This window comes from Trachemys scripta, chromosome 6 (assembly GCF_013100865.1).
Source record: "Trachemys scripta elegans isolate TJP31775 chromosome 6, CAS_Tse_1.0, whole genome shotgun sequence".
Lineage (NCBI taxonomy): Eukaryota > Metazoa > Chordata > Testudines > Emydidae > Trachemys > Trachemys scripta.
This window is the reverse complement of record NC_048303.1, coordinates 101,112,914-101,126,768: the sequence shown is the minus strand read 5'-3', so window position 1 is coordinate 101,126,768 and position 13,855 is coordinate 101,112,914. Positions and strand designations below refer to the sequence as shown.

Genomic DNA, 13,855 nt, shown 5'->3' with positions numbered 1-13,855 from the left:
TAGTTAATTACCCCACCCTTTAAAAATGCTCACTGCTAATTGTGGTGTGAAAATGCCTGTATACACATGAGACAATTCATTACAGTGCACTAACTCTGCATTTATCACGAACTCTGGTATCCTCTTTCAAAGTGTATTAAGTTCAATCTGAATTGAGAGGTCGGTGTATTGTTCATGGGTGCACAATGTTGCCATGTACTACTTTGGCAGTCCTCCAGTTGCTATTTCACACTGCTTTGCCGGTGACTGTTTATCTCTGTGCCCTCCACTGCATAGAGTCAGCTGATCAGATGCCCCTCCCCCCATTTAAAAATTGGCACAGGACCAGAATTTGCTCATTTGTTCCTGGATTCAAATATAACAGCATTGCTGTGATATTACTTCAGAAGCCTTCCAACATGTCTTGAGCAGCCTGTTGGAGCCTCGCCGAGGCCCTAGATAAGACCTGACATCTGTGGAGAAGTGTTGGTGCAGAAGCTATGTGGCCAGTCTCCAGAATAAAGATCTTTTGGGAGACGTTGCTAAGCTGATATCTGCAAGGATCACAACTGGGAGGCCAACCATTGCTGGAAAAAAGAGGAAACCGCTCAAGAGGACTTATATTAAAACCAAGGATACCAGGGAAAGGTCCAGCAGTGAAAACCTGAGGAGCTAGACAGGATTTTGAGCAATTATACCACTATTGAGCCCAAAGAGGTTGTGGACCCTAATCCTTCTCTGTGGCCCCTCCACCAAGAATGAACATCAACAGTCATGGGAGGAAGAATGAGAGGAGGCCAATGAAGAGCTGTCCCCAGAAAGACAGGATCCCTTTATGACTCAGGACCCTGATGGTAGCTGTGTATGAAGTGAGTCTGATTATCAATCAGAAACCCAGGCTGGGACTGAGGTGCAGATCCTATTGAGGGAACCATGTCACATAAGTATCTATCTTTACAATTTACAATTATGCTATTACAAGTTCTAACTTGTGTTCCAGATGCCCCAGGATTTGTAGCCATTTTTGGCTGTTATGAGCCAAGAGCCTTTCCAAGTCTTGAGCCTCTGCCTCTCTCTCTCTCAACTCATGCTGTCTGCTCGCCCTCTCCACCACCCATGTTCAGAATGCCAGCTGCTCTGGCCAGACACACGGCTTCTGTCTCATACTAAAACTGTGACCGTCATCCTTTTTCAAACCCATGTCACTAAGGGCACATACCATCTACCCATTTTCTTTCTCCCTTCCTATTGAACAGCCCCAGCTCCCCACTGTTCACCCTGCTCAAAATGGCAGCCAGCACCGTGGAGCAGCTGCAAGCTCTACCTGACCTGCAACATAATCACACAATGAAAACATTAAATTGTGCAAAATTCAACAGTACTGAGACAGTGGATATAGGAAAAGGAAGTTTGGTTAGTGTTCTCTGTTTACATGAGGGAGACATGGGCGTTGCGTGTCCATACAGGTACTAAGGACTACAGCTGCCTGCTGAGATATAAATGTCCTGTAAAAGATCTTTACATTATGCATAGTAAACCTCTTAATGGCTTTTCACAGGCTTACATGAAGATGGGGAACAGTAAATGCTTCAGATAATCAGTGCAGCATCCTATCTATTTTTCTGTGCACTTTCATCATGTCTTCAGGGGAGGTAAAGCAGAATCTAAAGCTGAGAAATTGCTTGATTTTGGTCCAGACATTATGCAGGAGAGGTGCATGGTAATTTCCCCCAGTATAGCTTGCCAGTTGCCTTCCACTCCTGCAGCACTTCTGGGGGGACCATCTTGGTGAATAACTTTACAGTGTATCTCACTGGTCTCCCCTTTGCCTTTATGAAGGAGGCCATTCTCTGCCTCCTAGTTACCAGTCTCAGGGTAATACCATTGAGAGTCAGGACAGCCTAAAGGAGAAGTAGAGGGGATTACTATCCACCGTTCCCGCTACTAACTTATCTAACACTCTAAGAACCTCCAAAGCACAGCAAAACTGCAAAGCCAAACCAGGAACATAATTCTCAACCCCCTCTTATTTCCTCAGCTTTCAAGGTACAATGGCAAACCCAAACAGAATATACTGCACAATCAAAAATCCCAAACTACTCTTCCTAGTGCACACGCCATTTAATATCTCTGAGGTTCTTCTAAGATTGAGAAGAATCTCAGTGAAGGGAAATCAGAAATGCACACTAAAAAAGTGTTATCATAGCCTCTCTGGAATATGAACAATAACTGCTTGTTTTTCTTCCTACTCCCCCATTCATTGCTTCTACAGCACCCAGATCCTCAAGAATGAGTGGCTGGCTAAACTGAGGGGGAAGAAACAGCAAACTTGGGATAGAATGTTCTCAGACCTCACAAAATCCATGAAAGCAATGGAGAGGTGGAAGTCAGAGAAGGAAAATAATGAATTGTCTAGAGAGATTGGTGGAGTGGTCAGAGACAGTGTGGCTATGGAAAAGACACTGTGCAAAAACAGAGGGAGCTGCAGAAGCCACTGCTTGAGGCAGAACCAGAACGTTCCGCTGAAGCACATGCTGCTGTTAGGGCAGCAGGCAATGCAATGGCCTAAACCAGGACATAGCCATGTTCTGCTGCCCCTGGACAGTACGAGATACTGGGAACACCAGGATCTACTCCCCTCTATGTCCCTGCAGCCGTGCTCCCAGAAGACATGCCTAGGCCCAAGTTCAGGGTAGTAAGAGGAATTGTACTTCAGAGACCAGCTCTTTTGAACCAAATAATGTCCCTCATAACTTTGAGCCCCATCACTCAACAGAAGGCACAAGAGCAAGAGGCAGAGACAAGGCCTTTACGCACCTGTGAATTAACCCCCACCCCCATTGTTGTGTTCTGCTGTACACTGCTCTACATCACTCTAAAGTTTTGTTTCATTATTGTTTTAATTAAAGGTTTATTTCTGGTTGTTAGATAATAGATTGTTGTTTAATAATAATAAAAACTTTAAAATTCATTTACTAAGAGTCAGCAATTCATTCTACACAGAAAACGCAGACATTTTGCAAAGGTCATCATTTTTTATAAAAGTATCAAGGCACAGACACAGGATAAAATACTGAGAGTCACAATATGCCACTTCTACCACCCATAAAAGAGACTGTGCTGCTCACAATCCATCCCCCCCACCCTCTTCTATATGGGAGAGCAGCTGGATGTAAAGCTGCCCATTTTCAGGCCTGAGACTCAAAGTAAGGGCCATAGGCATCCGTGACAATATTTCCCTGTCTGTTTCCATTTTCTGGTGGACACATAGTTGGTTGCTCAAACAACTGAGCAAGTCATCACACTTCAGCCTCCCACCCATCTTAAGCCTTTCTCCCTTACTCTCACAAATATTGTGCAAAATACAACATGCAGCTATAAACTTAGGCAAGTTTTTTTTTCAGCAGCCTCCAACCTATTCCACAAACAGCTCCATCCTCCTTTCAGATGGCCAAATGTCCACTCCCCTGTCATTCAGCAACACAACAGAAGTTAAGTACTTCCTCCTGTGAATGGCTTCATTAGCTAGGGAAACAGACGATAAGTTGGGTTCCCCAGGATAACCATCTGCACAGTATTAATGTGGAGCATTATAGAGTCCTAGGGCAAATGTCCTTTATTCATTAAGGTAAATAGAGCTGAGTTCAGAAACATCCTATCAACGTGGACCTTTCCAAACCACCCTACCATGGGGAACAACCAGCCCCTGCAGTACCATGGAGAAATAACCCCTTTCTGTTTATGAATTCTGAGTCCTGGTGCAGAGGGTAAATGATAGGGATGAGGTCTCATCAATTGCCCTAGTACAATTTGGGAACTCCAGTTGTGCAAAGCCATTAATAATGTCCTGAGCCAAGCTTTATAACCCATTGCAACACACCTGCATGACAATGGCCCCAACAGTTGATCTCCCTATGCCAAATTGGTTGGCTATGGACCAGTAACATTCAGGGGCAGCCAGCTTCCAGATGTCAATGGTGACCCACTTCTCAATAGGTATAGGGGACTGCATGTTGACACAGCCACTGCAGCTCCAGTACTAGTTCAGCACATATCTCAAAAAAGGTTGCCTTCGTCATCCTGAACTTCTCTCACCACTGCTAGTCAGATCTGCAGAAACATCCTTTCCCAGCAGTCAGTGCTGGTTTCCTGAGCCCAGAAACAGCACTGTACCATGTGAAGCTGCTCTATGAGCAGCACTTGTAGTAGAAGTTGCTTGTTGTTGTCCTCTTCTTCCTTGTACACATTCTCCTTCCTCTGTCACCGAAGCTGCTGCTGTTGCTGGAGGAGCTACTGCTGCAGCCACATCATCTGCTCAGTGGTGTGGCAGGCAAAGTCTAAAACCAAACCCGCCTGGTTTCAAGACCAGACGTACAGCCCAGCAGTCTGGGAAGGGGGTGATTGTTACGTAGAGAAATGGAAAGGACAGTGGACGAGAGACTGAAAGTCAGTGTGCATTGGGAGATTTTGGAAGAATTAGATGGAGAGGGAGGAAGAAGATCTGAGGGTAAAAGTGCATTTTGAATAGAAAATTGGAATTGACAAGGTTTAAATAAAACTTGAGTACTGAAAAGGATAAAAGGAGTTATTAATAGGTTAGCAGCAACTTGTGCATGGGTATGGATTGGAGTTAAACCAATTGGAATTAATATTGGAACCACTGGTGTTAATTAGGGTGACCAGACAGCAAGTGTGAAAAATTGGGATGGGGGTGGGTGGTAACAGGAGTCTATATAAGAAAAAGACCCAAAAATCGGGACTCTCCCTATAAAATTGGGACATCTGGTCACCCTAGAGTTAATATTTAACATTCTCGAAGTTAGAGGGTTAGACAAGATCATATTGGGCAAAGAAGCTAGGAGTTTTTTTGTGTTTAAAAATATTTATATTTGTGTCTTGTCTGTATTTCATATATCTTTCCCCTGACTCTATATAGTGCCCATTTTAATTCTAAGGGACCTATCTTTTCATTTGTCTCTAAAGCTTCTAATAACCTTCAGAGCACTGTTGACCTGATCAAGCAAAGCACCTAAGCACGTGCTTAACTTTAAACATGCGAGTAGTCCCACTGGAAATTAAATTGATGGCCCTCTACTTTGAATGCCTCGTTACCACATAGACAGATCTTGTGGCTCTTTTATCCAGTATTAAAACTGATCTCACTTGCCAAATTAGGACACAGAGCTGTGCTGGCAGGAGGACCTAGTGTAGAAGCAGCTATACTAGCAAAGCTGCGCTTTTACTGGCATAGCTTGTTTCACTCATAGGGGTAGTTTTATTGCCTGGCATAGCTTAGCCAGGTTAGCTGCGTCCATACTAGGAGTGCTTTGCTGGTATAGCATGCTGGTATTCCTATCCTGATAAAGTGGTTCTAGTGTTGTAGACATGACCTATGTTTAGTTTTCTCTCTTCTGTTTGTGATGGGAATTTTCCTTGAGTAGGAACTGTAAGCTTTTGACCAAATGTAGTAAAACATATATGCTGACAAATTTTGCAGAGGAGGCTGGAACTGTTTCTATTATTTTTTTCCCTGTTTAGTTATTTATGCTGTGGTTATCACTGTAATAACTGCCAATCTTACACTTACACCTCTACCCTGATATAACGCTGTCCTCGGAAGCCAAAAACTCTTACCGCGTTATAGGTAAAACCCGCTTTGATCAAACTTGCTTTGATCCCCTGGAGGCGCAGCCCCACCTCCCTGGAGCGCTGCTTTACCGCGTTATATCCAAAATCGTGTTATATTGGGGTAGAGGTGTACCATAAGTTGAGCTCAATTTCAATTACATTTCCTAAAAAAATGCTTGTATATATGAGAATTAATTCTGCCATATAATCCATACAGTTTAACATTGCTATATTTATTTGTTGAATACTAACACTGGGCATGAACCAAAGTCCACTGAAGTCAATAGACGTCTTTCCACTGACTTCAGTGGGCTTAGGATCAGACCCAGTGTGCTCAGCACCGTATAGGCCATGGACTAAATAAGGTCTTTTTTGAGGTGCATACAGTCTAAATCAACAAGCAATATACAACTAGTCAAACACATAGAGCACTGCATGACCAAGAGATAAACCGCAAAGTTTCTGTTTGGTCCTACTTACACCCATCTCAGAGCTGGATAAACTTGAAATACAAGGTTTTCTGATATTGCTTGATGAATAGCTTTTAAAAACTTTTTGCATTAATTCTAGAAAGCCAATAAAGTAGATAATACTCTGCTTTTAAGTATGTCTCCGAAACACAACAAATAGGTCTGGTTTCTTGTAGTGCTTATTTCTCACCAAAATAACCATTTGGCTTACAACTTCTTCTGCGGAGGTAGAAGAAGGTTGCTCACACTGACCACCTTTTTTTTGGGTCTTCAAAGATGCTTACTCCGTGTAAAAAAAATTTCCCCATATAGAGTTAACACTCTGTGTGCAATCAGAATCAGATTGGAAGTTTTAGCAATCCTGGGACTTTGAGAGGACATCATGTTAGAAAGCATTAGGGAGCAGTACATTTTGAGCGAAAAACTTCTAGTTGTTGACAGCCTTAGAATAGAACTCCTGTGGATGCTGAGGAAAAATCGGCTTGTGCCACAATGTATGCTATCCTTTTAAAATTTCCCAATATGGAACTAGGGAGGGTTGCACAATTCACTGCTTTTATGGGCCAAGCTCATTGCATACACCAGGGGCTCCTTGTATTTCTCCCTTACCTCCCACAAGCACCCCTGTATGCCTACTTCCCACCCCCTCTATTTCAGGGACTCCCTGAAATTGAACTCCTCATCATGCCAGGGGCTCTATGTCTCCCCTCCCCTAATACTCTTTTCCCCTGATTCCAGGGTTCTCAAATCTCTCCCCTGTGCCTGGGCTCTGTGTATTCCCTCATACATCCTTTCTTCCCGTTCTTATTTCTTTTCTGTCTAGGAAATAAGTAATTGAGAATGTTCTATGCAGTGTTGTTGTAGCTGTGTTGGTTCCAGAGAGACAAGGTGGGTAACATAATCTCTTTTATTTGACCAACTTCTGTTGGTGAGAGAGACAAGCTTTGGAGCATACATAGAGTTCTTCTTCAGAGTGTTAACATTTTACTGTCAATTGAGATGAAAGGCAGAGGTGTTGTTATGATAGAAGGTCTTAATGGCTCCATCAACCAATTTGTTGATATATAGACAGTTGCAGACCTGATTACAACTGATGGTCTGCTAACCAGATGCTAGGGGCTCTGTGCATCCAGTTTTTTGATTTTCACCAAAATCAATAGGGTCCTGCCAACTGATGACTAGAACATTACCTGAAATGTTGGTATTGATTGGATGCAGCATTCAAAAATGATTGTGTTACAGACAAACAGAAAAATGCCATCAAGTTGAGTGGGAGATCTGCCAAATTAAGGTTTCTGTGTTGCTAACAGGAAAAAAAGAGTTTGCTCATTATATAGCTGAATAGACCATGCCTTTTGGAAGTAACACTGCAGATTACGTTAGGTTTTCTTTTTATGATATTTCAACTCTTGGTACGCCTGTTTCTTTAGAATAAAGTTGTCTTAGCTGTTTGCCAATGTAATTTGCTGTCACTTGCCATATGCTCCCTGATTAATTCCGTAGAGGCTGTCAGCCTTAGATAATTTAATTTTCTGTGCTTTAAAATGACATTCATTATCAGGACATGAAAAATTCAAATGATTAACTGCAAATTATGACTAATAAAGTGTCTATTTTTTGTTTCTAGAGAAAAGCAGAAAGCTGAAGTCAAGGACAGGAAAGTATTAGAAATTTTGCAAGTCAAAGACAACAAAATACAGGCACTGGAAGAGGTTAGTATGTTTTAAGTAAGTACATGAGGAATATAGTTGTTATAACTTACTTCTAATCAGTATTTGATTTGCTAGTGTGTTAAAGTAGATATTTTAGATCACTGTGCTCTAAATGTACGTTTAGATCCTAGAGGCCTCAGAGAAGATCTCTTCTCTTCTTCATATGTAAGACAACAGTTGAGCTCAGATGAGGTGCTTGAGCTAATAATCCTTTGGCTTAAATGGGTAGAGGTGTGGACAAGATCTTTTCAGAGAAAGGTTGTCAGTTCTAATTCTTGCTTCCCATACTAGTCTGCCAAAGCCTGAATTTGTTGACCTTCAAGTCAATGTGGAAAGCTCATCTTTTTTCTTCCAGTCTTTTTCTGGTAAAATAGACTGTGGGAAATTCTGGTTTGGGAAGGTTTTGAGATGTTTCCTTATTTTTGACAATTGTCTTTTTTTTATTATTATTATATTTGCTGGGATAGCTCACATTTTCAAATAAATTGGAAGGATAAATGTGTATTAGCTTATATTTGTGGGAGACTGTACCAGACCTAAATGTAATACCACTTGTGTATTCTAGTTATAATAGTGTTTAGTAATATTTAGCAGCCTAAATCAAATGCTAGGATAAAAGAATAATGATAAAACATACTTGGCATAAACCATTCATGTTGTCACTTACATTCTTCACAATTGAATGTTTTAAATCAATAAAGAGAAAGGAAAACTGTAAGTGTTGAACAAAATCTTTTGTTAAAACTGAGGAACCATAACAAAGTTGAAGCTATTTTATTTATTTTGATAACTTTTAAGTGCATAGTCAAAACCCTAAGCACTGTCATAAAACTTAAGATACAATAATAATAAAATCCAAAATTAGATATTAAAAAAGTCTTGCAATAACATCTACAAAATGTAAGAGGACAAAACAGTTCCCTCTTAACCAATCACTCCATAACTCTCAACTCACTACCTTCTCAAAATTCCAGGGGAAAAACAGGCCTTGCAACATATCCTGAAGATTAATAAGAAAAGACCTTTTGAGATCCAGGAAGGATGGGATCTTTCTTTTAAATGAAAGGGGCATTACTTTGCGCCTCTGTTGATTGCAGCTCTGATGATATCATAATGGGAGATAAATAGCCTCTCAGGGTGTCTTTACATTAGCAAAAGTTGGACCCATAATTTGCAGTTTCTTTAGTGGTAGTAAAAGTGGATAGCCCATTGCAGACAGGGCTCTAGAAATGTTACCAACCTGTTGTCTACTCCTGTCAGATTAGTTTCTGCCCCTTCTTACACTCTGGCCAGCAATGATGGCTGGCTGCTGACCAGACTTTATGCTCCCCACCATCTCTGAGAGACATTATTTCCTGGAGCTCACCCTGGGGTTATATGGCTGTGTACCACTTCATACTCAGGACCTTAATGGCACCATCTAGCACTTGATAATAGCTAGCTCATATAGTGCTTCTGTGCATGCTATTATTAAACTATTATGTACTGATGTAGTACAACCAGCTGATATATTTGCTTTGTCTTTGTAGACAGTATAGAAAATATCCATATAAAAAGCACAAAAGGGCAAGAGCAAAAGCAATAAGTATTATAAGCACATTGAAATATAACGTAAAGTACACAATGGACTCGTTGGAGTTTAATTAATGAATATTTAATTATTTGTGACTGTGACGGGTGACCAGGTCCTTTGAGGTCTCGCGGTCCTACCATGTCCTGCCTCAGAAAAAGAGCAGTGAAAGTGGGTCCTCCAGGTCTGTCTATAAAAGGCTGAGGAGAGGCAGCCATTCAGAATGCAGCAGGCTCTGTTAAAAGGAGCTGCCAGGCCTGAGCAGATCATTTCCTGGCTCGGATCTCAAGAATAAGGAAGGGTGCTCCTTGCTGGAGCTCAAGGGAGAACCAGAAGATGGGTTCTGGTGGCATTGGCATTAAGTGAGGAAGAAGAAGAGTTAACAACTTCAGCCTTGGCGTAAGGGTGAAGAGAAAGGGGTTACATGGGAAGTAGCCCAGGGAATAGCAGCAGCAGCTATTAAAGGAAGCAACGTGTCAGTTATTTATAGGGTCCCTGGGTTGGGACCTGGAGTAATGGGCAGGCCCAGGTCTCCTTCCCCCCCCTCCCCCCCCAACCCCCCCCGGCCACTGGGGAAGTGGCCTAAGCCCCAAGGAGGGGATAAGACTGCATTAAAAGAAACAGGCCCAGGGATGGGGCTGAAGACCCTGAAAAGGACCAACCATTTGTTGAACTTTGTTACCCCAAAAGAGGGCTGAACTTGAAGGAGTGACCTGGCTGGAGAGCTGGGACAATAAGAACTGATAAAATCAAAGTGTCTCCAGGGAGAAAGCCCTGGGGGCACTGCTGTGTACCAGGGTAAGCACGGACTTAAAGCTAGCCCAGAGAGGGCTGAGAACCGAGCCCAGAGACAGGGCTACAGACTTTAACAAGGGCATAGAGACAGGTCCTTTTGGACCTTTTACCCCAGAAGGGGTTCATCCATCTATTAACTGAGTGACTTAACCAGAGGGCTGAAACATTGAATATCCACCTGATGAGGGCAACAGCCAACAGATAGCACTGGAAGCAGAGAAAGGGAAGAGTACAGGGCTGCACCCAGCTCACCAGAGGTGAGTTCGCACCATCTCAGCGACTGTTTATAATTAGTGCTTTAATTAGTGCATTTTCTCCTTTCTATTCTTGCACATTTCTCAGGTGTTTAATAAAACTAGTGTTCCTCATGTACTCCCCCTCCCCCCCCCAATGAATCGTAACATGGCGCTGCAGGGCCCTCTTGGCCCCTGCCCCAGTTGGGCTGATAAAGTCACTCGGAGACCCTGGGTTCAGTAACCACCGGTGCAGTTTATTTACAGGTTGTGCTCCCATGACCTATTCACCATATAAGTAACCCTTTGCTGTCTGCTGGAGGGGAGAGCTACCTCCCTGCTTCCACTCCCTACCTTTTCCCTTTCTTCCTGCTCTCCCGCTCCCCCATGGCTTTCTTCCCCTGAGGCTTTTATGCAGCCCCAGGCTAATCAGGCTGGCATCTGTTTCCCCTTTGCCAATCAGGTGCAGGTTTCTCTAGGCAGCTCCAACCTACCTCCCTTAATTGGAACTGGCATGACAGAGGGCTGGCTCAGGTGTTCCAGCTCAGCACCATGTCACAGGCATTTAATGAATCATGGAATAATACATCAGTGTTAGAAACAGAATTTTCTATATTTTTCTCAAAATAAACTCAATGTAAAATCCAGGTAGATAATGTAAACCTTTCACCATAAAAGACTCTCAAATGGTCATAATATAACCGAGGGAAAACGTCTGCATGCTCATGTAATAGCTGTTGTGATACATATTTTGTTCACTAGATTAGGTCTGTGCAGTGATTTGCAAAGAGTATGCAATAATGTTAAGGAGGACTTTGTTTCAGTCATTGCTATAATGAAAGTTATTTTAAAATGGGAGTAAAAGAATATGTTTATGAGGGGGCACACCCTCACTCTGGTGGAGAAGAAACCCTGACAAATCCAACCCCCCCGCTCCTTGTCTCCTGACCGCCCACTCCTGAGACCCCCCCCCCCAACCCTAACCGCCCTCCCAGGACCCCACCCCCATCCAACCCTCCCTGTCCCCTGACTGCCCCAACCCCTATCCACATGCCCGCCCCCGACAGGCTCCCATGCCTATTCAACTGCCCCCTGCTCCCTGTCCCCTGACTGCCCCCCGGAACTCCCTGCCCCTTATCCAATCCTCCAGCCCTGGCCCCCTTACCATGCTGCTCAGAGCAGCATGTCTGGCAGCCGTGCCGTCTGGCCGGAGCCAGACATGCTGCTGCGCAGCCCTGCAGGAGTGTGCAGCCCCGCTGGCCAGAGCGCTGCCCGCGCAGCAGCATAACTGCAGGGGAGGGGGAACAGCAGGGGCTAGCCTTCCTGGCCAGGAGCTCAGGGGCTGGGCAGGATGGTCCCAGGGGCCGGATGTGGCCCACAGGCCGTAGTTTGCCCACCTCTGTACTAGGGAGTCACTCCAGCATTCCTCTTTGAGGGAAATAGCTGGAGCTTCGTCCTGACCCCACGGAAAAGGAACATTACAGGTTCTGATGGTACCAACAAGGTTTTCTAGTTCATCTCTCGATGAATTAGTCACTCTGGCATCTCTGTTCCCTCCAGACAACTGTAATCTGTTCCAAGAATTATTGCATGGAGTGGCAGAGGAGCACCGGATCTCCCTAAAGGATATTCTGCAAACTTGATTTGGCTGGCTAGAAATTCCAGTTAATGAAGCTATTCTGGATCTGCTGGAGCAGTCTGACATACAATAACCACATACGTTCCTACCCCCAAGAAGGCAGAGAAACGCTTTTTTGTTCCAGCCAAGAAAGCAGAATTTCTCTTTACCCATACTCCATCTAAATCTCTAGCTGTACAAGTTACCACAGAGACAACATCCAAAATCCACTTGTTCTGACAAGGAGGTTAAATATCTAGACTTGTTGGGAAGAAAGGTCTTCACGTCCATTACCCTTCAGTTCAGAATAGTGAACTATCCAGTGCTTTTGGTTAAAGAAGGCTATCTGAACTATTCCAAGTTCACAGACTTTGTAGATAAGCTGCCACAGCAAGACAGAACTCAGTTCCAAGCTCTTATTGAAGTAGGTAAACTGGTGGCCAGAACTGCACTTCAATCAGCAGCTGATGCAGCAGACACATCATCCATGTCAATGGCAACGGCCATGGTAATGTGCCATGTGTCTTGGCTACAAGTGTCGGGATTTCCCAGAGGGGGTCTAAAATACCGTGGAGGCTTTGCCCTTCAATGAAGCCCACCATTTCAGTGAAAAGACATGAGCGCTTACATACTCTGAAGAATTCCAGGGCCACCTCCACTCCCTGAGAATAGATACACAATCACCAGAGCTCAGTTTGTAATGAAAGAGGTGCCAGGGCTCAAGTAATTAGGTGTTTGGGCTCAAGCAATTTTTCTACTTCCTTTCACCCGGAGGTGCCGGGGCAATGAACTGCCAAGCCTAGAGGTGCTGGGTCTCAGCCCTGGCAAGCCCTGGCACAAATTAAGCACTGACCATCACCAAAAAGAAAATATCACAGGCAACCCTACAAACCTAGATTAGTGACTCAACAGTTTTATCATCAGTGATCTTGCACTCCTACTTGTAAGAGACAAAGGGTAGAGAAGCATTATTTCCCTGCACTTCCCACATTTCAGCACCAGCTCAACCCCATCCCCCAGCTAAAAGACATTTTTGATGGGAGTTTGACAGCTGCAAACTGTAAAGTATGCCACCATTATCCAACCCCCCCATATTCTTTGGGGGATGTTTAGCACTCTTTTTCCATAACTGGAGTGTTATAACAATAGATAAGTGAGTATTAGACATCACTCAATCTAACTACGCAATCGAGTTTAGTTCCTGCCTCCTCCAAAACCTACATCTCCCCCCGTCCCCCCCCCCCCAAAAAAGTGTTCTGGGCCTTCATAGTAGAATTACTATTTAATCCTTGTGGGCTCAGGTGTCTTATATGGAGTATCTTTGTTCTTAAAGCAGTAGTTTTGTCTCATATAGTCATTGCATCTCTAGTGGCCCATCTTACACAAAGGTTGGAAAAGATAGGATTTTGTATGCTAAAAATTCCTTCCAATACTATTGTTGAATTTCCACCTTCGTCAGTATATTGATCAATAGTTTTCCTTCATGCTGATTCCCCAGTCTTAGGAAGGTGAGGCATGGCTTGAATTCTATCTTAAAGGTGAACTGCAAGCAGAAAAAAATGTGTGTGTATGCACTGACTTTTACTATTTTTTTTTTGTTCTGTAAAGATGAGCTTACTGAGGTTTTTTTAAAGTTTGTTAGAAATGTTCATTGTAAAAAAACAAAACAAAAACAAATTAAGAAAACCTTCTCAATTGATATACACCATAAAGGTACTTTAAAGGAATGGCATAGATATACTTCTTATTTTGCTTTCCAGTTGAATCTAAAATATCTCCTTTCTTGTTATTGTGGACAAACCTGATTAGTAATCATGCCATAGATTTGGGGGGGTTGGGAGAATTTCTGA

General features: G+C 43.3%; 1 protein-coding gene across 4 annotated transcripts in view; it reads left to right on the top strand.

The window, feature by feature from the left end:
- The window catches only part of CNTLN (centlein), a 286,401-nt gene that overhangs the window by 35,033 nt on the left and 237,513 nt on the right, over window positions 1-13,855 (top strand). For 3 of the 4 annotated variants that reach the window (XM_034773873.1, XM_034773872.1, XM_034773874.1), the window contains exon 3: window positions 7,705-7,789. In XM_034773873.1, coding sequence (XP_034629764.1) covers window positions 7,705-7,789 — 85 coding nt within the window. Of the gene's footprint in view, window positions 1-6,935; window positions 6,966-7,704; window positions 7,790-13,855 lie in introns of those variants that run through there. The other variant, XM_034773875.1, reaches the window with a different exon arrangement.